Source organism: Filicampus tigris, chromosome 4 (assembly GCF_054856515.1).
Source record: "Filicampus tigris isolate MCC_2025a chromosome 4, RoL_Ftig_1.0, whole genome shotgun sequence".
Taxonomy (NCBI): Eukaryota; Metazoa; Chordata; class Actinopteri; order Syngnathiformes; family Syngnathidae; genus Filicampus; species Filicampus tigris.
In genome coordinates, this window is record NC_141220.1 from 13,707,666 (window position 1) to 13,733,727 (window position 26,062).

Sequence of the window (26,062 nt, forward strand, 5' to 3'; positions counted from 1 at the left end):
TGGTGCTTATAAATGTATTGTTTCTCACGTGAGCACTGATCTGCGATTAGATGAGTTGAAGTTGTATTCCCCCAATCCAATTACATATTTAGCATTTAGCTGCTCCACTCATTGATGTGTCTTTTGCATCCCAGCGGAGGCAGAGCAAGGGGGAGGAAGGTAAGAGGAAGTCTGCCCAGTAACAATCGCCCAGCCTGGTCGAGCTCTGAGGAACTATTGGCTATGCAAATAGATACACGCGGAGGGAGGAGGAAAATACTACTGGCGAGAGGAGGGGGGGGGGGAGAGAGGAGGGGGGTAAAAACTTTAAAGAGACATTTCCCCTGCTTTTTCTCGCAAGAGCTATGCAGCCTATAGGAGCTTGATGGAAAAGACCAGCTCCAAATTTGGGAGGACTTTACAGTCTTCCCCTGATGCACTGCGGCCTTCATTCACAGCTCACAGCTTTGAAGTCGCCCAAGAAGAATAGGGGATATGTGGGGAGGATTAACATATTTACCCATGCAGATTCTCATATAGGCTCTATTTTTTTTTTTTAACTATCTGCTTAATAAACGCAACTCTCTGATTCCTATATCTACCCACTTGCCTGCCCATGCCATATTTTGACAGTGGGTGAAAAGTTTTGTTTATAGTGCTATAGTGTTGCCCTGCTCTGGAAAAGCACATGGCAGCCCCTCTTTGTTCACCGGAATCACTGTAAAAAGTCGTCCATACAGCTGCTTATTTATTAAAAATTTTTTTTTATTAAATTACAATCTGGCGAATATAGCCTATATACCTGGTCGTTGTGAAGTACTTTTTATTTTAAAAAAATATACGTAACTTAAAAGAAAATTACATCCCTTCCTGTATTGTTTAAGCATTTATATAGAAGTCAGCGCTCGAAGGTAGTAATCTAGCCCTTTTAACCCGTGTTGTTCAACTTTTGTGGGTAAAATGGTGAATACGTTGATTTGAGGCATATATGCGCGGCGTGTGCACGCATGGCAGAGAAGAAGAAAGAAAGCAAAGAGAGAGCCATGCGTGTGCTGCTCGGAGCTAATGAAGTGAATTGCGTCAGTTTGCGCACGCCTGCAGCGCAGCCTTGAAATGCGCCTGATGCAAGTAGAGGCGCACTGAGGGGACACAACACAGGAAAAGTTCTCCACAACGAGAGGCAGGACGACGCCGACGGAGCCCCTGCAGTCTCGCCTCGGTTTTTATGCCTCCTGTACACTTTCCCTTCCACCACGGTGTGTTTTTCCTCACCGACACACTTCCCATACAGTGATCCTGCTTCTTTTTATGTGTTTTGGTTTTGTTTTGTTTTGTTTTTTTGTTGTTGTTGTGACTTAAGCCAAACGCCATGGAGCTGCTCTGCCTTGAAATGGACACCAATATACGGGCTCGTCCCGATCCGAACCTCCTTTGTGATGACCGAGTCCTCCAGAGCTTGTTGACCATAGAGGAGAGGTTTCTACCTCAATATTCGTATTTTAAAGGGGTGCAGAGAGACATTCAGCCCTTTATGAGGAGGATGGTCGCTACTTGGATGTTGGAGGTATATACGCCACACAAAGCTTGTTGTGTCCTTTAAAATGCTCCTCATGCGTTCGGTGCTGCTTTTACTTGCAACATTGACGGACTTAGCTTCCCATTTGTGGCTACTTTTGTTCATTTTGGGGACAATGTGGGCTTTTTGCGAGCTTTTCGGCGTTTTCAAGTACGCTCGTGTCGCTCGTCTTTGCGCTGGTTTCACCTTCCATACATAACGACTGTAAAGGTTTGCCGCCCGTGTCTCAAGTGCTGTGTGTTGAAGTTGTTTTGAATATTTTTAATGATTTTATTAAAGATAGACCGACTATTTCCATGCACACGTATGCACTCGCCGAGCACCGCGCTAGTCGATTCGCCATGTTGTTTTTTTACAGGAGCGCTTGTGCTTTTTAAGAGGACTTTCCAATGTCATAAACGCAATAACAGCACTTAAAATCCATCGGCTATGGCGCAGGGCGAACTTATTTGTCCCCAGACTGGAGAAATGATGTGTTTTAACGTTGCAAACTTTTGCGGTATCTGTTTGAAATGGAGGAAGGGCGAGGGCCCTATTTGCGCCTTTGCTATTCCCCCTTCGCAATGCCTCACGCAGGAATTATGTTCAAAAGTCGACCTTAATTCATTTATTTCTCACCAACAACGAACTTCAAAGATTGCTGAGGCTCTCTGCTTTATTTTCATGTAGATATTATCAAGTTCCGACTTACTGGATATTTTTAATTAATTTTTGAAGTGAATATGTCGGCTCGCTGGTGACGCACGCCACCCAGCCACTTGCGACTTGCCTTGTATTTTGACATTTTATTCGCATTAAACCTCGCACAATTTGGATAGGCATAGTCGGGTATGACGTGTAAGGCGTTGTAGTTTATTATGGTGCAAAAGAAATGCATCCGGACAATTTATTTCTATTTTTAAATATTTTTTGAAAAACATGACGAATGTAGAAAAAGTGTTTCCGCGTGCTGCGCTACGAGCGGGGTGTTTTCTGGCTCGGCTCGATTGTGACTTGAATTCATTTCTTAGTGAATTAACTGCTGGAATGTGACTCTATTGACGCGTTTCACACTTAAAAACACGCTTTGTTGTAATCATCACTTCGATTAAATGTGATGTCGCAACCGATCAGGACCGGGCGCAAATACTTGGCTGGTCCCCAACTTTGGAGTGTCATCGCATTTGTATGTGCGTTTATATGTCATTTAAAGCGTATTTATGCTTTTCAAGCGCGGGGCAATAAAAGACGTCACGGAACACTGCTGTATTGTATGATATTATATTGTATTTATTGTGGTGCCCCCACTCCCCACCCCCTCTCGCTCTCTCTCTGTTTAGGTTTGTGAGGAGCAGAAGTGCGAGGAAGAAGTTTTTCCCCTGGCCATGAACTACTTAGACAGATTTCTAGCAGTGGTCCCCACCAAAAAGTGTAACCTGCAGCTGCTTGGAGCAGTTTGCATGTTTCTTGCATCCAAATTGAAAGAGACTCGTCCATTAACTGCAGAGAAGCTTTGCATCTACACAGATAACTCCATCAGACCACAAGAGCTGCTGGTAAGCAACATTCAGACGTCACCAGTTGCTCAACACCAACATTTTAACCTACCTTTTGATTTTTTTTCGTTTTCGAATATTTTGACCTGTACCCCTGCCCCCCTCGAATAAGACAAAACAAATCAAACTGTGATCCGAGGTGCACTTCAGTCTGTCTTTTAATGAAACGCAAAAAGCCGAACACAAGTGAATTGTTCCTCAGGGGCTCCTTACTGTACAGACCCCTCTGGCTGGCTGGGCTTTAAAATCTGTCTAATGGTCTCCATCGCCATCTAGCGGCAAATATTTGCACACGCAGAGCAACGAGGTCATCTTGAATGGCGGCCAAACTTCTGACTCTGTTCCTGTCAGAGTGGGAGAGAGGCACAGAGAAATCCAAGTTTGCCTTTTACAGTTCAGCCTCCATCCAAAAATAACCACCGTTGCACACGCATGATGCCATGTTATGTCATGCTGGGTCTATTTTGCATGAATGCCGTGCTGGTCGGGGGCGATAGAACAATTGTTTGGCTGCGAAGGCCTGCCTTCACCTGCGCAAAGCAATTACTTAGGCCCAGTCTCACATCAGATAACGAAGCCCTGCAGTGCTACATAAACATCCGTCGGTAAACAACAGTCAATCCCACCCGTGTTGTGAAAGAGGCCTGATTTTATAATTCAGAAGTGACCGATGGTCGTGAAGCGGCCGGCAGCTCCACGACGCAGCGCTCTCATTTCCATTCTCATACCTATTTGGTCAGCATGTGAAAGAGGTGCACTCCATCAAACAGCATGTCTAACTTTTAACTTTTGAGGCCCTCTGCTGTTTGTTTCCTGATGCGTCCTCTCAGTGTTTCTGTATAAGGCAGCATTTTGGCTGTCATGCAGATACAGGAAACAGAGATCAGCTGCTCAGTGCATGTGATCGCTTCTTCTCTTTTTTTTTTTTTCTTTTTTTTTTTTGTGGTCTTCATCTTTGGTAAGAATTTCTTGTAAATTGAACTGCAGTAGCAGAAGGAAGTGGGGGACGACCTGCCACTCAGCATTCAGCTCTGCTATGTTGCAAGCTTTTTTTTTTTTTTGTCACAGATTCTGTAGTGCAGCCGCACTTGTGGAATAGGCTCTTTATGCATGGAAATAATCTTGTGCTCACATGACGCGACCATTTTTCTTAATTTAATAGAAGTCATCCTTTGAGACGAAGGTAAAGCCCCTTTTCGTAGCATGTTATAAGTAGAACATGGCATGTCTGAAAATGTCAGCGGAAAAAAAAAACATACCGGGTCAGCGGCAGCCATGTTGGATTATCTCATGACTGAGACCATGCGGTCTCTCCGAGGAAGAAAATGAGCAGCATCCATGGCTGCAGTCACAAGGCAGTAGTCCGGAACCTAACCACTAAATGTTTTCCTAAATTAGTCACCAACTCTTCAGTTAATCACCTCCTGCCCTAGGAAGTGAAAGTAACAATACACCCAAAGACAGGAGAACACCACACCTAGTGTCATGTCCCATCACATGCACAGCAGCATGTGTCTCTACCCTGCTCAGTGCGCTGCTACAGCAATGTCTTGTGTGATTGCGAGGCATTTATACATATGAATTGTAGGCCTGTTTGGCACCTGACAATGGTGGATTTACAGAGATTTTCCAAATGACTTTTAATGGTTTGCGTGGGAGGAAATCCGTTTAAGAGTGTTTTTACATTTCTTTCAACGTTCGAATGCAGATGAAATGCTGATTCTTCCCAATGCGCAGCCTTCCTTCCCTTCCGCTCACACACAGCGGAACCTCTGCTGGGCCTCTTTAGGAAAGTCCCAGATGCCAGACAGACAAGCGGGGAGGGAGCAAACAGTTGTGAGGTCACCTGAGCTGGTGACATTGCTTGTGTCGGGCTGCAAAAAACAAACAAACAAATATATAATTATCGTCTGCACCAGATGACGTTTGCGATGAAAACAATTGGTGGGCTTTGGTAGGCTAAATACCGTGAAAACTGCACTTATCTCTTTCAATGTCTCCTTTGATGACAATGTTATAATAAATGGTGTGGGCAACACAAACAATTAGTAATTTCGGATAAAACATTTCAAAATTTGAACTGGCCAGGAAACAAAGCAATGTAGCTCTACAGAATTGCTCGGATCTTTGGTCACCAGACACGTCACATGTTTACACGGCCACTTGTTGCTAGGCAGAATTCATATGCTCACAAGGCCGTTTGAATGGCAACTGAGGGCTAATTCAAAAGAAAAAAGTCAGATGAGACTACATTAAGGAAATTACTCAACGTACTGCGAAAGGTTTTTGCAATTGAATCACTACTTTGTATGAAGGAGAAAATAATAATAACAATGCGAAAACCAAAATTGGATCTGCGGAAGAAGTATCATAACTTACCCGAACAACTGCAAATCGCATAAATGTCTCCTCTGCCTTTTATGGACTTTAATGTTTGTGTCCTCAACGTCCGTTACCACAATCCGCTGGTGTCTCCTTTTTTTTCAGGAATGGGAACTGGTGGTGTTGGGGAAGTTGAAGTGGAACCTGGCAGCAGTGACGCCGAATGACTTTATCGAGCACATAGTGAGGAGGCTGCCGCTGCCTGAGGATAAACTGACTCTTATACGCAAACATGTCCAGACCTTCATCGCCCTCTGTGCTACAGGTAGGACACGATCAAGAAGCACAGGCGCTTGCTCAAATACACTAAAATACATACATTCATTTCTTTACATTGTAGGCTTGCCATTTTTTTGTGTGGGTTCAAATCAGGGTCAAAATACTTTTACATTTTTCATGATACTGTAGTTACTTTTTATTTCATTTTGACTTTTGTCTTTTAAATTCGGTTACTTTTAATTTGTTTTTAGAGAAGGTTTGTCAGTTTTTAGTACCGGTAGTTTTTATTTTTTCAAAAATGCTTCATTTTAGTTTATTTTTATTGGTTTCAGTATTAGGTGGGTTTTTTTTAATAGAGTATTTGTCGATTGCAAGATAAAAACAAAATTGTCACTATTTTCCAACGATGCAAACTACAAGTTTCAATACCAAAAAAAACAATGAACCCTGAAAGCTAATCTATGATATTAAACGACAAAGATTAAAACAAAGGGCATTTTTGCTAAAATCATATTTAGTTTTATAAACTTAAAGGGGAAGTCAACCCCCCCCCCCCCAAAAAAAATCTTTGCAACAATATGTATTATGTGCCTTCACTAGTTGAAACAAAGCATTCTGATTAATATTGCGTTCGTGGAATATCAGGTAAGCAGCAAAATGCACCTGCTTTTAGCGGCCATTTTGTCACTTCTGTCGACTGAAAATGACATCACAGTTTCTCAGGGCTCAGATAACGATCCAATCATGGCTCAGGTTCAGGAAAAGAGGTGAGTTGTGAATGGTTGTTACCTGAGCCCTGAACAACTGTGATGTCATTCTCAGTCGACCGACGTGATGAAATGGCCGCCCCCTGAAGATGGTTAAAAATGGGTGGACTTCTCATATTCCACAAACGTAATATTGATCAGAATGCCTTGTTTCAACTAGAGGGCCTATATACTGTAGAACATATTCTTGAAAAAAAATACATTTGGGTTGACTTCTTAAGCAACTATGATAGATAATGTATAAGAAACTGCTGTGGCAGGAATGAGCCCCTAATATAAGTACGCTCATTGCACCTTGCGATTTTTAAGCATAAGTTGTTGTTACACAATGTCATGCACGGCAGTACGGAATGCGTGCCTGCCCTGTATAGTAGCACATTTTGCACACCAACATGTTGGAAAGCACAGAGGTCTACTGGAAGAAATGTGACGTATTTAACAGCAGGAAGAAGAGGATGCTCCTTCAGTGTGCAGTAAAGGACTAGATACATCAATCCGACGTTGGAGGTCGTGAAGCGTCGTGGCGTCTGATTGCGCCATCTGATTGGTGTAGTGACCACCGTCGTAGCGTCGTAACCCGTCAGGAAGCGTCTGGTAGGCGTTTCAGCATGTTGAATCGGCGTCGTGAGTGTGACATTTGGTCACGCAGATTGGCAGTTAGCTAGCGTGTCAAGTACGTGAGGGTTTACGTTGCGTGGGAGCTCATCGTGAGCCAAAAATATAGCTGAATGCATTGTTTACGCTTTATAATCCACCCCCAGTTGTATTTTTCTAACCCTGAGAAATAGTGACTACCGCCGCCGATGACGGCCGCCATCGTGACGTGCCGACAGTCGGCCCGGCGCCACATGGGGTAAGCGTCTGTTAAAGTTGGCCAACCTCACATTGGTCTATCGAGGCTTTAATACTTTGTACGATACTGTACAACGGTTTCTCATTTAATATCCGTTTTCCCTACAGAGCAGACAGAATATAGTATAGCGTGCGTCACTAATGTTGTATGCGCTCTTTGTATGTGTTAATGCACCGAGTGTGTTAACCCATTTAGGCTTGGAACGCATAACCGCGTTTCTACCACAAGAGCCGGGAGCGCTGTTCCGTCTTTCTACCTCTACTGCCGGGAGAGCGGATACGTCATTTAAAAAAAAAAAAATTAGCTTCACTTAGTTTTCAATTTTTAAAAGCATTTTTGTTTTTATTTTGTGAATGATAATGTTTTTCCCATCATCGGCGGTCTTTTTTAGAATGTCTTGCTGCGTTCAACGTGACTTGTTTTTTGCACTTTTCCACGATACTGTTTGAAGTGGAGAAAGCAGCCGCCCCAACCTGAGGCATCTAGAGCTGAGCCGAAAAAAGGAAAAGTGGCAATGGCAGTGCGCAACTGCATACATTTCCCATGTTGCAAACGCATTTCTGCACATTGTTCTCTGAGCTCCGTATCAAAGTAGAGCTCGGCTCAGAGTCTTGACGTAACTTCAGTGAGATGCATTACCTCCTGGGTGAAAGATATTCCAAATGAAACTTACGTCATTGAAGGTGTTTCAGAGTTACGACTCCCTCCATCATCTGTCGTGCCACACTCTGGCATGTGGCGGTGTTTTGGAGGCTCGTCGGTAGCGTCCAGTAACACTTCAAAGCAAACCCGGCCGGTTGAGGAGCGTTCCCATGTGGCACGGGCTTGGGAGAAGTGATGGACAGGGGTGGAGGCTTGGCGGGCTAATGTGAGGTGTATTGTTGCCACAGGATCAAACGTCAAGCGAGTCCTGGGAGGGACACGCAGCCTTTTAACGTGATCTGTAGATGGCGGTGAAGAAGATGCGAGAGGTTTGAATGTTTCACTCTCTCCTTCCTTCTGGGCTTCTCACGCCTCCCACAGCTGGAGGACATGATAGCCTTCCCATGCGGGGAGGTATGCGCCGCCTCTTTGCATCACCTCAAATCTGAGAAGCTACCAAAAGGGCAGGAGGAGCGATGTATGCATATTAATGACGACTCTTCTTTGATGCCACCGATAGCTTTTTTTTTTTATGTGCAGACCTCAGACAGGAATTTTTACTGACATGGTTCGGACCGAGGCATAGTTGCATCGCCTTAACATAAACGATGCAGCCGGGGGTTCATGTGTAATGTGAGCAAAAAAGAAAGACGAACGGACTCCCTCTGTCTTGTGTGGATTCTTGTTCAATGACAGCATGTCATTGATAGTACCTTTTCTCAAAGCAAGATTGTGAAAGACTCAGCATGCACTTTGTCCGTAATGGCTTCATCGAGGGAGTGGAAGTGAATTTACGAGCCGAGTCCTCCTGACATTGCGTCTTCGGAGAGAGCCTTTCCGCAGATAGTGCTGGATTAGCAACAGCCCATTTATTTATGTATGCACTCGGCAAACACAGAGGAGTGAGGGCGAGACGCAGAAAGAGAAGAGTGCGAGTGAGTCAACAATTGAATGCGCTGAAGATATCTGGGAATTCGAAACCCTTTTTGCTCAGTGTTCCCAGACGTAAATCTTGCCTTATCTGGTGAGAATCTTCCCGGAGGCATCCTCCAAGCCGGTCTGAAGAGCTGAAGACGCAGCGCAAGGAGGATTTACATTTGCAAGACAGTCGACAACAAGGTCACCTGTGGCCTTTCCGTTTCATTCAACTCACCAGCCGCCACAAATCCCACCGCCGCTGCCCGTCTAGTGAGAAAGAAAACATGCATAAAACCGCAGCGCAGCGTTTTCAAGAGAACAAGGAGAAAGGCGAAGTGGAGAATAAGGCCTCTTCTTCCTAATAGCTCCTCGCTTTTGATGAAACAGTTCCGTTCAGGCCACTCGGTGGGTTTTTGTCAGGTGGCGTAGGCTGGCTCTGTATTAATTAATAACACTGGCCGGTCCATTCAGGACTATGCAAATGGATCGAGGGGCTCAGCTCGAGACTGCGAGAGGGGAGACAAAAGACTCGGCCCTTACATTTCATATGCAGAGCCGTGCGAGGGTCAGCGCCGCGGGGCCACTTGATAGGAAACACCGGCCTTTCCCTCGGGCAGCCTGCCGGATAATAGCCCAGAAACAAGCTCATTAAGGGAGATTATGAACCTCCATTCCTACACACGCACACCAAGCACCCCCAGCTTCCTCGTCATTCTCATTCAATTGGGCTAAAGTGGGAGAATAGATGGGGTGCGCGGGGCAGACAGATGCACCCCAAACTGTCTGCTGTGGTTATTGAGCTTCGTCTTCTGGCCATATTGGCAGGGATTACGCCCTGTTGTTGTTGTTGTTGTTTTGTTTTTTTTGTTGTTTTTTAATGCGCACTCCTATAGCCTTTACTGTAATCGTATGCATGCTTTGGATGGTCATACATGTTGATCAAACGCTACACCTGGATGTTGGGTGAACAGCAGAGTTGACGTCACTTCCGTTTGCGTTTCTCCTGCCACGTCAGAGTTTGGACGTGGATGGTATCGATTGCACTTCTGCACTTTCGCCTTCGAATCTACCTCACCTGCGCGTTGCGTTTTTACTCTTTTTAATTTTTGGAGACTATTTTTATCTTATTTTTTATTTATTTAAATTTTTGTTAATCTCTGGGTCGCTTGATCTCGCGGACTAGCATACAGCTAGCGTGAGACGGAAACGGGCTAGCTTGGGGCTAGCTTGGAGCTAGTGTATTAAAATGCCTTCAGACGACAGCGACGAACACAATGGCCTGCTGGAGAAGGCAAATAAGACAATCTCTGACCTAAGAAGGGATATTCGTCGTCTCTCAGAGGAGCTCCATGAGAAGGAATCGGTCATCTCTTGCTTCGCGACCCGTTTCCCCGAACTCTCCGCGGTGGTCATGAGAAGGCGCGCTCGTGAAATCCTGTCGGCGACAATGACGGCTGAGGCGGCTGGCCTCTCGGACACGGCGAAGTGGGATCCAATTGCCTGCCCGGGGCCATCCTGCTCGACACCGTTGCAGAGTGACACCTGGGTCAAGGTGGTGTCCCGCGGCCGGAGGGCCGGGGAGCAACCCCACCGCCCCCAACTGGTCCTGGGGAATCGGTTCGCCGCCCTGGCGAGTGAGTCTCCTGTTCCCATCACTGCACTACAGCAGTCGGAGACACCGACTGCTGCGTCCGACGCTGGGGCTGTGCTCCCAGGGGCTCCCTCGGATTCCCCGCCACCCACGGCGACGACCTCGGCCGGGAACCCCATGTTGGGCGGGTCCGCCGGTGACACGGCCGTCCACTCACGCGTCGGGCTGCTCCGGGACGCGGTGTCCCGGTACAAGGGTGGTCGTCATCACCAGCATCATCGGCGACACTCATCGGTGTCATCCACCGTCTTCACTCGGCCTCGGCGGAGCCATCCTGGACAGTGGGGTCGTGAATCTTCCGCCGGTGGTGAGTCCCTTGGCGTTCCCTCCTCACGTCACCCACCGACCACCGTTATAATTGGCGACAGCACCATTAGACGTACTCACTATCCCGGCTGCGTCACCCGCTGTTTTCCCGGAGCGAAAGTCATGGACATAGTTAACATCCTGCCGGGTGTTCTTGACTCTCTGCCATCATCCATTACCCGGCTCATCGTTCACGTTGGGACAAACGAGACAATACGCCGACAGTCTGAGCAGACGAAGAGAGACTTTCACGCCCTCTTTGCCTTGTTAAGAACCTGCGATCTCTCGGTCTGGGTGAGTGGCATTTTGCCGGCATTGTCTCGCGGAGCCGAGCGCTTCAGCCGCCTTTTAAGCTTGAACACGTGGCTCCTACGCACTTGTGGCCACCTTGACTTTGCTTTTATTGACAACTTTAACCTATTCTGGAATCGCCCGTCTTTTTACCAGCCGGATGGTGTTCATCCGAACTCTCTTGGTAGCAAGATTTTAGCCGCTAACATCCACCATGTCGTAACCAATTCCACTCCCAGCTGACTCTTGTTTACCAATCATATTTCTTCTTCTACTCATAAACGCTGCAATGACAATGTCACTACCATCACTTACAGGCCAATACCAGCTGCTCACAGTACCACCACCCTCACTAGCTCCCCCTGCAGGCCCTCATTATCATTACCACTATCGGACAATTTTCCCATTGAAACCATCACCGGCAGACGCTTCCCTTGCACACACAAACAACGTGGTTTTAACAGTGGTAATCTAGTATATGTTAATACTGCTCATTCGTACCACCATGAGCGCACGTCCAGCACAATAATTAATCTGGCCGTGCTGAACGTGCGCTCCCTTTTAAACAAAACTTTTATCATAAACGACCTGATTTTAGACAATAATTTACATGGTATACTTTTGTCTGAGACATGGCTTGGTACAGATGCTCCAGTTGCTCTCAACGAGGCTTGCCCACCGAATTTTAACTTTTTATTTTCTACAAGGGATGGCAAAAGAGGAGGCGGGACTGCATCAATTTTTATTAATACTCTTTTATCAAAGGAGATCATTTTTAGCAGCTATTTATCGTTTGAACACCATGCCTTTGTTTTTAGCAGTCCCCCTATTCTCTGCATTACCGTCTATAGACCTCCCCATCATTCCACTTCTTTTATTACAGAATTTTCAGAATTCTTATCCATTTTATATTCCAGTTATAACAGAATATTAATAACTGGCGATTTTAATATACACATGGACAACATCTCGGACCCACTATCCAGAGATTTTTCAAACCTTTTAAACTGCTTGGATTTTAAACAGCACGTCTTGCAGCCAACTCACAACAGAGGACACACCCTGGATTTGGTTATAACCTATGGCTTGTCTGCTGGTGTGTCCTCTGTTGTTGACTTGGCAGTGTCAGACCACTACTGTGTCTATTTTAACATCGCCAGTTTTAACCATCTAGCAGTCCCGGTCAGAACAGTGAAGAAACGCTACCTATCTTCTGAGGTGGCAGCAAATTTTATCGAGATCTTAAAAAACACTCCTGCTGACATTTTACCTGCACCCTGTGATCTTATTGTTGACAATTTTAACCTACATCTTAAATCATCATTAGATTCAGTAGCTCCACTTTTAATTAAAACAACAAAAACAAAGACTGTACCCCCGTGGAGAAACAATGCTATCAAAATATCAAAGAGAAAATGCAGGAGTGCAGAGAGGAGGTGGAGAAAAAGTAAACTTACAGTACACTATGAAATTTTATGCGAACAACTGAAATCTTACAATAAAACAGTAAAACTGGCAAGATCTTCCTATTTCTCAAACCTCATTACAGTCAATAAAAACAACCCCAGGGTTCTCTTCTCCACCTTTGAACTTTTAACTAGTTCTGATTTTAATAAGTCCCCACAGAGACCAACAGATGCTCTCTGTGAGGACTTTGCAGACCACTTCAGAAGTAAAATCGATGACATAAGATCCAGTCTTTTAGCCCGTCAAAACACAAGTTTTAATAAACCCGGACAATCATATTTACATGAGGAAACACTGGAAAGTTTTGCCCTGGTTGATGCAAGGACACTTGTTCGAGTTTTCTCCCAGGTAAACCCAACAACCTGCCTTTTGGATCCAATTCCCACATTTCTTTTTAAGACATTTTATGGATTTTTTGAAGAACAAATTTTAAATATAGTCAATTGCTCTCTTCAGACAGGCGTCTTCCCAGCTGCCTTTAAAACGGCGGTGGTGAAGCCCCTTCTGAAGAAGAGCGGTTCTGACCCGAGCGTTTTTAATAACTACAGACCCGTATCCAACTTACCGTTTTTAAGTAAGATTTTAGAAAAACTGGTTTTCATCCAGTTGAATCATTTTTTAAATACAAATAATATTTTGGAGAAATATCAATCTGGTTTTAGGATGAACCACAGTACGGAGACTGCTCTTTTAAGGATCTTAAATGATATTAGGTGCACTGCAGACGTGAGAAAACTCACAGTCTTGGTGCTACTGGATCTAAGCGCTGCTTTTGATACAGTAGATCACCAAATTTTATTAAATAGACTTAAAAATCTAGTGGGCATCTCTGGTACTGTTTTTGACTGGTTTTATTCCTATCTCACAGACCGATATTTCTTTGTAAGTATGGATACTTGTTCCTCTAAAACTCATGAAATTAAATGTGGGGTTCCTCAAGGTTCGATTTTAGGCCCCTTACTTTTTAATCTTTATATGCTTCCCCTCGGGGATGTCATCAGGGGACACGGCATCAGCTTTCACAGCTATGCTGATGACACGCAGCTGTATATTGCCGTGTCTCCTGATGACACAGGACCCATTGATACCCTTTTAAATTGCATTTTAGATATCAAGTCATGGATGGCAGATAATTTCCTACAGCTCAATCAGGACAAGACTGAGGTCTTAGTTATCGGTCCCGAAGGTCAGAGAGAGAAGCTTTTACCAAAACTACACATTTTTAATCCCTCACACTGTGTGAAGAACCTTGGCGTCATTTTTGACTCTGAGCTCAGTTTTATTCCTCATATTAAAAATGTAACCAAGATTGGTTTTTATCACCTTAAGAATATCGCCAGAGTCCGCCCGTTTCTCTCTCAGGCTAACACGGAAGTGCTGATGCATGCCTTTATTTCCTGTCGTTTAGATTACTGTAATGCCCTGCTCTCTGGCCTCCCGAAAAAGAGCATTTCACCACTGCAACTACTGCAGAATTCAGCCGCTCGGGTGCTGACGAGAACCAGAGGGCGGGAGCACATTACGCCAGTTTTGAAATTGCTGCATTGGCTCCCTGTGTGTTTCAGGATCGATTTTAAAGTACTTTTATTAGTTTATAAATGTGTTAATGGTCTTGGGCCATCTTATTTATCTGATTTGCTTTTATCATACCAGCCCTCGCGGATCCTGAGGTCCTCTGGCGCCGGCCTTTTATTTATTCCAAGGGTGAGGACCAAAATGCATGGCGAGGCTGCATTCAGCCATTTTGGTCCTCACCTTTGGAATAGCCTGCCAGAGGATGTCAGGTCTGCAGAGACTGTTGATATTTTTAAGAGGAAGCTCAAGACACACCTTTTTAGTTTGGCTTTCAACAACTTTTAAATAATTTATCTTTTCTTTTGATTGAAGATAATTCTATGTTTTGCTTTGAATGTTTTAAAGCACTTTGAGTTGCATTTTTATGTATGAAAAGTGCTATATAAATAAAATGTGATTGATTGATTGATTAGAGGAAGTCCATTGTCCTGCATGTTGGGATGTCATCACCAGTAGGTCAAGTAGCAAGGACAAGCTCTTTATGAATGTAAGTTATGAATGGTATTTTTTTTTTTTCTCCAACGGAAAGAAGCGCTAGGAAGCGGCTTTGAACTGTCAAGTAACTTGATCATTAACTTGTTAGTTCCACAGAGGAAAACTAATGATTCACTAGGTAGAAGACACCCTTTTCCTTTCCCCCTCTTGTTTAAAGTCCATGTCTCCGACAGGGCATACAAATTCGGAATTGGATCTTCTCTGTTTGAGAGCAATAGTGCAAGAAATACCAACATTTATTGAAATAGTATATTCATACTTATACTTAGACAATATGTTCATGCAGCCGGTCAAATTCAGACAAAGTTGGTGTCCGTGTCAGAACGTAACCAGAAATCAAGTATAGAGTTTTTTATTTTTTATTTTATTTATTTTTTTTAAGTTGTCCTTCCATATATGCCTTTTAGCGCCACAAGATGGTGAAACTGTGGACAAATATGATCATGCGATTTCTATGCAACAGTGCAAATATTTTTCAGTGATTCATGTGCCTTTTGATGCCAATCTCACTGGACCAGAATGGCGTTGGCATGGAGACACTCATCACATCGGTCTCGAAATGAATGATTCATCTCAGATGTGGTCAATGAAACGATCTTGACTGCTGTTTGTTATCGTAAAAAAAACCTGAGCGCTGGATGCGTCAGAGCCTGAACAAATTAGCCACCACCTCCGACAAATTATCCTCACATCCTTGATATGTGGGATCATGTCCGGTGCCGCCACATTGGCAACAGATGAAGCAGGAAGTAGCCTGCGCCCAAACGTGTGACACAGTAAGTGAATCACACAGCGGCATGTCCCGAGTTCCCTCCATCCGTAAGCCGCTGAAAACCATGTAGCCGTCTGACTCACACCCGAAACGCAAGGGGAATTTATCTCAGGACGCTGCTACATTCATCCCCGTGTTTGAAAAGGCAACATCCTCATTTGAAGTCTGCATGTTAAACCTTGGTGATAGTGATGATGAATTTACTCACTATTGACTTAGTGTGAAATCTTGGCCCGAACACAAAGCTTTTATTCTGTTGTATATACTGCAGGGGAGCGTTGAAGTTGGTTCAATACATAAACAGGAGATGGAGAGGAGTTTGGCACAACATGTGGTTGAGTGGCTGTCTCTCAAGCCAGAGGTTGTAGGTTTGAAATCCTGCGCTCATATCAGACGTCCTTGTCGCTCCTGATGCTGTGTCGTTCACTATTTTTTCATGATGCGGTAATCATAAAAAGACATGTCGAAATGTTCATGACGTTCATCAAGTTTGCTGCTGCGCATCTGTATGTACTTTGTTTAGCTAGGGGCATTGCCGTCAACTACCCTGGCGTACGCGGACGGGCTTGACAACATTTTATGGTCTGTCTGTGAAACTTTTTCAAAGACCAAGGGAAATACTAAGACGGGTGTTTTGAGTGATGGTGCATTAGTGGTAATAGTGACTTAGCGATCCTAAAATAATGTTTAATTTTCACCTTTACTAAACATGGTCAACAGGCACGACATCCATACGATACAGGACCTTGATTTATTGCAAGGTTGGAAAAACAGGAGGGAGTTTGGGATTTTCTGCCAGTTTTGATGGCCGGTGTTCAACTCTCCAGTGTAAATTCATTTACAAGTTGAATGCGCATACATTGCAGCCGCCCACAAGGAGTGTGCCATGTAGGCCAGCAGACAGGCCAGAGAGGATGGAGTTGCAGACACAGAGAGAAAGGGCCATTGAAGGCACTGAGAGGCAGGCGCGCTGGCCAGACGAGCGCGCCACTTACACAGAGCTTTCCATCGGAGGCGTGCGTCCCCACTCGGCTACGTACACTGTTTATCCTCAACAGGAATATCAATGAGCGGCTCCTAAAATACGAGCGTTCTTGGCCCCGCATGCCGCCGCCGCCGCCGCCGCCACCAGGCCGGCGTGACGGCCCGCATCGGTTGCCTTGTTTGTTGTTGCCTTGTCTGGAGTGCGAAAAGTCAGCTTGCAGCCCACCGCCCGCCACTCGGCTCGGCCACAAAAACGACAGTACATCTGCGCCGCCTGTCTCTGTGTACTGTATGTCCATGTCGTACAGTATATTATTCCTCGCCCGTGAGGTGTGCCCTCTCCCTTGCCAGTCAGTCTGCTCTCACATCACGCGTAGTGTAAATCCATGTATGTCTTTCTTTCTCCTTTCAACCCCCCCGGAGAAAGTCGCACTATTACCGCAGTGATGTAATGCCGAGGGTCTTTGTCCGCTCTTTCCCCTTGGCTCGAGGTGGCCTTTAATAAATCGGCCCCTTGGCAGTGGCCCAGCCACCAACACAGGGGTGTATAATAAGTTCATTTATTTGTCAACACTGAGCCCACACGATGAGAAAAGGCCTGGCTGCGCATGTTAAAAAGGCAGCGAGGGGCTGCCTTTACAGCTATCAAAGGGCCCACCTCTTTGATTCCAGCTGGAGGAAAAACCCAAGGAAGAAAAATCTCCTTCAGAGCCATCGCATGCCGTTTGCTTTGCAATTGAATATGGCAATATGTTAATGCGCAGGCTGCCTCTGCCTCTGCCCCCTCCCGCTGCCCACCGCCCCGGCCCATAGGTGGCCCAGGAACAGAGGCGTGCTTGTGGGGGAAGGAGAGGAGGTGAGGGTCAATGGAGGGCGACTCTTTTCTTCCTGCAAAACCTCACAAGGGTCTGGACACAGACTTGAGAGTGATGTGCAGCAGAGATGTCAAGCGCCCCCCCCCCCCCCCCCCGCCCCTCAACCCCCGACGCTCTCCCACCACGCCCACCGCCGTCCCGTCTTTTCTCCCGGTGGCCTTGTCGCCACTCTGTCCATCCCTCCTTCTTCATCTTCCTCTTGCTGTTGACCCCCCGCGTCCCCGCTGTCCAGCCAGGCTCTTTGTCCAGCCCGTCTCGCTGAATTGCTATCGGCACACAGGGGACGGATGCTGTGTCTCTCAATTGGGTGAAATGAGGTGATGACTCCGGACAATGGAGTCACACTCTTCTGCCTTCCCTCTCGCTGGCCCGCCACTCTATTAATATGCTAAAAGATAGGAGGGTCGCCAGCGCAAACCACCGCCTGTTGCCGCGACAAAGCCTGGGGCATGCGTGTCATTCAGTGGCCCCCGAGCGGGCCGTGTGCTTTCCAAAAAGAAAGGTGGACGTTGAGCAAGACGTACAGAGAGAATAGCGGAGTGAGAGATGGCGATTCTCTCTCTCCCTCTCTCTCTCTCTCTCTCTCTCTCTCTCTCTCTCGTGCCCCCCTTCCTCGCGCCTCTATGCCAGTTGCCTTGCCTTTTCGGGCTTCTGGCCCGTTCACAAGCTGTCTCATTTGCATTATGAATGACAGTGAAGGGAGCTAACAAGGTTATTGGTCTTTGAGGCGCACGCCTGTGACCACACGTGGAAAAAGGACCTACAGCAGTGAGCATTGGCAGAGGCACTGAGCCTCTTTATTCCTCCCTTTCCAAGCGCTATGGGGCTTTTTCAGCGAGCACACGATTTACTCAGGAGATGGAAGAAAAGGGGCCGGCCTGGGGGAAAGGGAGGGGGGGGGGGGGGGGTTGGAGAGGAGGTGAGGGAGGGCGGCTGCTTTTCAGCTCCTTTACAAGCCAAGTGAACCCTCATTATCCAGGATGCTGGTCATTACCGAGCGCTGCGTTCTGACTGTGCGCAAAAGAAGGATTATTTATCAACTGGCTGCCAGATTAACAAATCATACAGTATTGTCTCACATGCCTGTACTGTACTTTTTTTGTGGAGCATATTAATTAAAAGATAAAATTATGAAGCGACACCAGCTGAATACGTAATCCTCTGATAAATAGAGTTATTTAATTGCTAGTTTAAAGTGACAATGCACGCTTCCTTTTCTACAGCTAACTTGTTGAATACGAATGAGAAAGAAATGTAACCCACCGGGAATCCTCAAATCCTGCCCTAAAAGACACACCAATCTGTTTTCAGTCATGTCAACTTGAATTTAAACGTTTAAATGGCCTTTGAATTGGGGAGGTTAAGGGTTATCAAAAATGTGAATTTTTCACATGAATCTGTGTTCCGCACAGGAAAAAAATTTGCAGCATCACTCCCACGTTTACTCAATTAGCTTTTTCCCTCTTCCGCAGATTTCCGATTCGCCATGTACCCTCCATCCATGATTGCCACAGGAAGTGTGGGGGCAGCAATCTGCGGCCTACAGCTGGACTCAGTGAACCAGTCCCAGTGGGGGGACAGTCTGACAGACCTGCTGGCCAAAATCACAAATACAGAAGTGGTGAGTTGATGTTGACAAAACGTCTTTTAGTCCCATGTTGTCTTTGCCAGTGTTTGCAAAAAGGCGGACACTACAATAAATACTCTAGTCTATAATCCAATGTGCATCTACAAAGGTAATTCCGTGAGGCATTATTCTAGCAATATGTTTATTTTTGTAGTTTCCAGTGATATACAACTGCACTGCATCATATCTGGGGTTTCTATTATTTTGGATGTAGTTTCATAGCCTTGGCAACTGACTATGTCGTGTTTTTGTTACTCATGCCACAACATCTAATGGAAGTAAGAGAACATTTGTTTCCTGTATGTTTGTCAGAAAGCTGACTAGTAAGCAAGTGGCAGGTTTTCGTCCGACTAGGGCCTCCTCATGTAAACAATCCTGGGAATGTTGCTGTGGTGGGTTAGACGAGTCCAAACAGCAGATACCTGGCATTCATCATACGGCTGGAAGTCTCAAGTCTCAACCTGCTTTAGCTCATTTGCACTTAACAAAATGCAGCATTGGAAGGCAAAATTAATTTCATTCGGACTTTCACGGAGTTCTGTCTTCCGAAAGCGAATCGGCACCGAGATCAAGGTGGCAGCGAAGCACTGAGGGCCCGAATCAGTTGAAGTGCTTCAAGAATGATGGTGTTTGGCTTGCGCGAATTGACTTAGTTGGAACAAGAATATGTGTGCGCTCACTACACAGGGGGCACATAGCTGTGACTCCCACCTTAGTTTGTTAAATCCTGGCCCAAAAGGCGTCAAAGGAGGAGGAGGGGGAGGTGGACTATCAGGCTTGCGGTGACAATCAAGCCTCTCCCGCCTCTTCCTTTTTGCTCCAAAAAGCACCGCGGCTGGAAAGCATGGCTCCCTCTGGTGTGTGCCGTGTGAAGTCCCGCTCGCCGGCTGAGGAAAAACAAATAGTTAGCCCGAGCGGCACAGGACCTCAGTGTGTTTAGACTGCATGGTTCAGGACTTGAGGGAATTAAGTTGCTCTATGGCTCTCTGATCAACTCCCCACATTCCTGGATCCAGACAAGCCGTGCTTTGCAGCGCGGGCTGGAGGCGAAGCAGAGGGCACCTTTCCTAACTCAACATATATGAGAGACTTAAGTATAAACTGCTTAGGAGCCAGCCAAAAGTAAACATATTGGGTATGTTTTGGTTTGTAAAATTACTCAAAAACTTGTATCGGACCACCGCTCGTGAGGCGCAGCTTTAAGAAATGTGAATCGTACACTCATTTGTTGCGTATTTCTTTCCAAAGCAATCCAATGTAGTCATTGACACGGCCGCAAAGATTGTTCGCAAAAAGTCCATTTATGTCAGTCCAGTGCCACAACGAAGTCGCACCTTGATGACAATTCGACTGCAGTCACCAGGGTGGTGCTTCGAACCAAACTCCAAACGTACACATAAGTACACATAACTTTTTGTATTTATATTTGGCCAGCAAGAGGGTATCGCTAAAGCTAGCTCACGAGCCAGGCCAAGTGTGAGGGGAAAGTTTTGCCAACGCTGTCGCTGTTGCCAACGGCGTCATGGCGTCCCCTCCTGGCAACCTATTGGCGTCTGCGCTATCCACAAGCTGCGGTTTTCCAACGGAAATGTGACAAGGCCCAGTCACCACCTAGGGCTGCTGGAAAAATATGTGTCACGTCATGCACACAAACACGCGCGCACACGCCTGGTGTTCCCAAGCTGTGTTCCCCGTGAAGGATAGATGACAGTGATGTGTCAAGAAAGAGATGCGTTAGAAGCTGTAAGGTCGAATGAATAATGTATTCTGGTGTCAAAATGTCCCAATCATAAAAGATGTAATAAGTGCCCAACACAGGGGCGTGCAGAAGGCAGGGCCAACGGGGCCGGACATCCCCCCCCGGGTATCCACAGCCCGCCCCCGATCAACGATCTCCAGGGGCGTTGCTGTTGCTGATAGTGGCTGAATGCACTTGTAGAAGGGGCTTCCGTTCTTGATCTAGCGGGCATCAATCCATTCGCCCCGGGCATTTGTGAGCTGTGCACGCCACTGGCGCAACATTATTGTTACACGACTGTAGAATGAAGTTGACCACAGTTTTGAGTAAAACAAGATGTCTTGCAGGCCATCGTGCATGATGGCCGTGCAGTTTTGTGAACTTTAAGAGACATTTACACATAATTTCATCCCAATGGAAGGCAAGAATTTTAAAGCTCGTTTTTATTCTTGAATTTTTTCCAGTTTGTACAGTATATGTTGGACAGAGATGGGCAATTTACCATATTTTTCCAGTCCCTCTTCCGTCCATGATCTGGGCACCCTTTTGTCATTGGCCCTCCATCCTTATTCATAAAAATAGTCATCCTCCGTCCTCATTCTTTTAAAGCTCTTCCCTCCTTACATTTTGTCATTTGACATCTTACATTTAAAAATGAGCGTTTCCCTTTTTCCTCCTGTTTTCATGTGTTTTATGCCAAGCTGTAGTTTGAGATGAGTTTCAGAATGGCTGTCACCACAGCAAGCGAAACGTGTTTATTTTGGAAAATCCGTCCTTTACAAAGTGAGTTGTTTTAGGCCACATAAAAAAAGAATGATGGCATTTTCTAAAGTTAGGCTTTCCACTGTCAGCCTCTTTCTGGAAGATTCTTGACATAAGTGTGTCGCCTGTTGTGTGTCCTCGCTCCAGCTCTGACCAGCCGGCCTTGTGTGGTACAGTCGGCACTTGAAACGCATTCCATGGCTTCGCACATTTCTTCCTTTTGGTTTTGTCTGTCTGCACGACTTCCCCCTGCCGCTCGTGTCACAAAGGCCGCCCGGGAATAATGTGCTTGCCTTGTCACACAGACAGATTGTTGCAATATGATGAATGCTTGAGGTGGGAGGACTGTAACAACATGGCAGGAATATGAGACCATCATGTGCTGTCCGGGTTGAGGCGGCACCACAAGATGCTTGACTGAAGCGTTCTCTTTTCAGCAATCTTGGTCCATGTTGGACTTCGCTATGCAAGCGCCTCGGCCTTCCGTGAAAACGCTACCAATGTTTCCAGTAGTCACACGCTGAAGTCATTAAACTTTCGCAAATAAAACCTATAAGGCTTGGCAAGTCGTCGGAGTTGCCGCTCTAAAGCTCTGCAGAGACTGTGAGAGTGTCTTATTAGAAGTGAAGGCATGCATTCTTGCGGTAAAAGACAGGCAGTTGCTTTACATGTTTTTGGAGCTTTGCTTCATGTTCTCAAAGGAATTGACATTTTAGGACCATTTGGGAATGTCGGTGGGCGTGTTTGCGCACACGGCCATGTTAGTGGTCCCCTCAGAGGACGGACGCTAGTTGGGTTACCTTCATAACTGACCGAGTCGAAGTCAAATCCATATTCCCGGATTCTAACCACCAGTGTTGACGAAAAAAGATTTCATGGCGGCAATTATTTCAAGCTGCTCCTACATCTACAAAAAAACAAAAAACTCAATAGGCATAAATAGCTAGGACTGCAATTCGTAAACATGTCTAATGCATGTTTTAGCCTGTGATCTATTGTGCTGTTTGACCTTTGACATCATGACCTTTTGTCAGTGAGCCATGTGCACTGCAGCTCCTGAAGAGCTACTCTGTTCTGAGTTATGCGTTGTTTCTTCCTGGCCTGGCGGCATCTGAAACTGCAACACTGGCTTTTCGGGTTTAAATTAGCTGCAGCTTTCTAAAAAAAAAAAAAAAGAAAAAGAAAGGGAAAAAAAGTGGTCACTTTGAGCCGTCACTGCATTAGGTACGATGAACGCAAGGAACTTTTTTCGTGTGTCATCCAATCACACAGCGAGAAGCTAGTGTTCTCCATTAGCGCACTCAATTGTGAACAAATGTTTCTGCGGCACGGTCAATACAACATCTGTGGGATTCTTGTGCGAACAATCTATTCAACACTCAGCACTAGCACCCCCCTCTCCCCAGTGAGGCACTCCCCCCGTCCGTCCCCACTGTGGACCAGCCATCACAGACGGATATGAGGGCTCAGTGCTGTTGAGAGGCTCCTCTCCCAGGTGGATTCTCACATTGCTCGAGCGCCTTTGATGGTGAAAGGCGAGCCGGCAGGGTCTCCCATGGATCCCCCGCAGGCAGGCAGGCACAAGGACTGGCTCTCGTTAAAAAAGGCACCACCTTTGTGCTCCCACAGGAGGTGGATGTAATTAACATAGCTTTGGTACTACCTGTGTTTTCAGACGTGGTTGTCAAGGCTACCTCTGTTTTCTCAATGCTTGGGAATGGCTGAGGAGCCGGCCAATGGTTGGCTGTATGGTCGGGGAAGGCAGGCACAGGTGTGTGCGTGTGTGGCGCAGTGGGGCCGGCGTTCAGCGCACAACCCCGGTGGGCTGACGTAATGCTTGGATCTGCATCGTGTCTGCCCCTAGGCCTCACTGCGAGTGGGAGTCGCTGGGAAGTCCGTGAACATTTAAAACGTCTGGCATACAGGCCCCCCCCCCCCCCAAATTCTTGTCATTCACAAAGATAGTTGCGGAGGCCAATTTTTATCCCTGGGCTACACTGGCACAATAGCAAGTTTGCACCAAGTGGTATGGTTTGGAATGCTAAGACTTGGGTTTCCAGACTACCTGGTGCATGGATCTCCTCCACTCGTTTACTTTTGAGCTTTTGTGGCCCTTTCGAGCAGGCAACTGCAAATTAAATGAAACGATGAAGGAGCCGTCATTTTTGTCGATGCTACTCGGGGGGGGGCACGTAGGACCGTGCACTTCCTAATCAGAAGTATGACAAAAATGCAATTTTACATAACGACAAAGAATGTGCATGTCTGTTTTTTTATTAAACCATTGTACATTATTGGAGTATCTTAATATATTTGAATACTAACAACACATATAAAAGCTCCACTCCTCAACTATAAATGCTTTGACGTAAAGATACATATGCCTGTATAATCACATACTGTGATCGTTTTTCCCTGTGCTAAGGGGACTCATAAAAATCATAAAAATCCCAGTCAAAGATGACACAGACCAACATTAAGTGCAAGAACTCATTTTGTGCAGTTTTCACAAAAACCAACTCACTTTGAATATTATGCTACCATATTTTGGTCCTGCATGTCATTGAAAAATCTCCAAATTAATGGGCTGGCTCACTCACATTTGCACCGGTGCAGTATCCGGGCAGTAAAATTTGCACCCATTGCATCCCCTCTGCATCGCCGGTGATCCGTCACAACAGCTGCTTATCCAACAAAGCCAACATACACATTTGTAACACAAATAAGCATTGAATATACCATGATTAGGAGGACATGAATTTAGTAACTGCTCACGCACTTCACCAACTGTCAATGGTGATCGTATCTACAAGCAAAGTCGGAAGAAATTCAGTGACAAATACAATCTGCTTCCTGTTTTACCTGAAAAAGACAATTTTCTTGACTTAATTTGGCCCTGGCTTCGGGCCAGGACCTGCTCACTTTTCTTTGGTGAAAAAGTACAGTCTTGGCATTGGAAGTGCTCTTGAGCGATATCTATTGGTGAACACTGATATAACAACTTAAAACTGATCAGCTACCTGTAGCCTACTGTAAAATAAAACAAATCCTTTTTTTTTTTATTTTAATTATTTGAGAGCCACTCCGAGTCGAAATGTGACCTGTGGCCAGTTGGTCATTGCCGTTTTTTTTAGTTTTTTTTTGGCAACCATACTTAAAGGGGAGCTCAACATATGTTCCCAGCAGGCCCACTAATTGACGGCGTTCTGATTAATATTGTGTTTGTGGAATATGAGTTAAGCAGCAAAATCCACCCCTTTTTAGCCATCTCAGGGGGCAGCCATTTTGTCGACTGAAAATGACATCACAACTACTCAGGGCTCAGGTAAGAACCAATCATGACTTCAGAAAACAGGTCAGCCATGATTGGTCTGTACCTGAGCCCTGAGCAACTGTGATGTCATTTTCAATCGACAGAAGTGACAAAATGGCCGTCCTCTGAGCTGGCTAAAAACGAGTGGATTAAGTCTAAGCCGCAGACGCAATATTTATCAGAACGCCTTGTTTCAACTAGTGCGCTTGCATAGAACATATTCTTGAAAAAAATGTGTTTGGGTTGACTTCCACTTTAAGCTCATGTTTAGCAACTTGGAAACATGATGAATACGTCCTAGTCAGATGGTTTCAGACAGATATACTGTATTGATATGGATCTGATTGACTTTAAAACAAATTAGACTGCAGCCTCGATAACAATTTTCATCTTGAACCAGAATGATATGTTTCCTGCTTCCAGGGTTTGGGTAACCTATAATAGACACGATTGTTCTTTGCTTAGTCAACAGCATTGTACATTTTCTTGTCTCTCTTGTGAAATTGCAGGATGTTCTCAAAGAGTGCCAGGAGCAGATTGAGCGTGTGTTAGAGAGCAGCCTCCGCGAGGGCCGGAAACAGCAGCAACAGCAGCAGCAGAGTCAGAGAGGCCCAAGCAGTAAAGGCCTGGACGAGCTGGATCAGTCCTCCACCCCGACAGACGTCCGCGACATCAACTTGTGAACCACAAGATGGCCTCATCGCGCAGGATTTACAACAACAAAAAATACGAATCATGAAAAAAAAAAAAACTTTCTTAAAAGCAGAAAAAAAGAACAAAAAAACAAAATGCTAAAAACACAAGCCCTTTAAAAGAAAAAGAACAATGCTTGCTAGTTTTTTGTAGATTTTTCTGTTCTTCAAGACAAAAAATGCCTGCCCATGGAATCTAGATTTTTTTTTTTTCTTATCTAAAAGCAACAGATTTGGGGCACGATGAAGCTCCGTGGTGCCTTGGATATACAGAAGGGAAACCAATCATATTTGCATTCTGCCATTGATTGTATAGAATGATCATTAAGTTATATTGTAACCATAGCTGGTTGGCAGAAAGTTGCATATGTGGGATCAAAGTATGGGCTTAGGCTTTTTTTTTTTTTTTTTTTCCTCACCCCCTATTTTGACATGTATTCGTGTTATCTTCTGACCATCAGCGAGATGTGGAGAGGAAGCCTTGAGAACAGTATGCGTAATGTTGGTGGGTCCCAAATCCAGGGGTGAGACAGGATCATTTGAATCATCATTAGTAGTCATAGTAATTATTATTAGTCGTAATAATATTATTTTGACATATTTTGAGTAGTCAAGATCAATAAGCTCCTTTGTCAGGCTGCTT

General features: G+C 45.5%; 1 protein-coding gene across 1 annotated transcript; it reads left to right on the forward strand.

Moving 5' to 3' along the window:
• Positions 1 to 305: 305 nt before the first annotated feature.
• Positions 306 to 25,832, forward strand: ccnd2a (cyclin D2, a). The gene is made up of 5 exons (XM_086028657.1): positions 306 to 1,543; positions 2,875 to 3,090; positions 5,578 to 5,737; positions 18,760 to 18,908; positions 25,237 to 25,832. Exons 1-5 carry the CDS (start codon positions 1,349 to 1,351, stop codon positions 25,408 to 25,410), a joined length of 894 nt encoding a protein of 297 aa, XP_085884783.1. The 5' UTR covers positions 306 to 1,348; the 3' UTR covers positions 25,411 to 25,832.
• The last annotated feature ends 230 nt before the right edge of the window (positions 25,833 to 26,062 follow it).

Bases quoted from the DNA above. Each gene is read 5' to 3' on its own strand.
- ccnd2a (XM_086028657.1), top strand. From the start codon at position 1,349: ATGGAGCTGCTCTGCCTTGAAATGGACACCAATATACGGGCTCGTCCC. The intron at 1,544-2,874 runs GTATATACGCCA...CTCTCTGTTTAG, and splicing joins TCGCTACTTGGATGTTGGAG to GTTTGTGAGGAGCAGAAGTG. The intron at 3,091-5,577 runs GTAAGCAACATT...CTTTTTTTTCAG, and splicing joins TCAGACCACAAGAGCTGCTG to GAATGGGAACTGGTGGTGTT.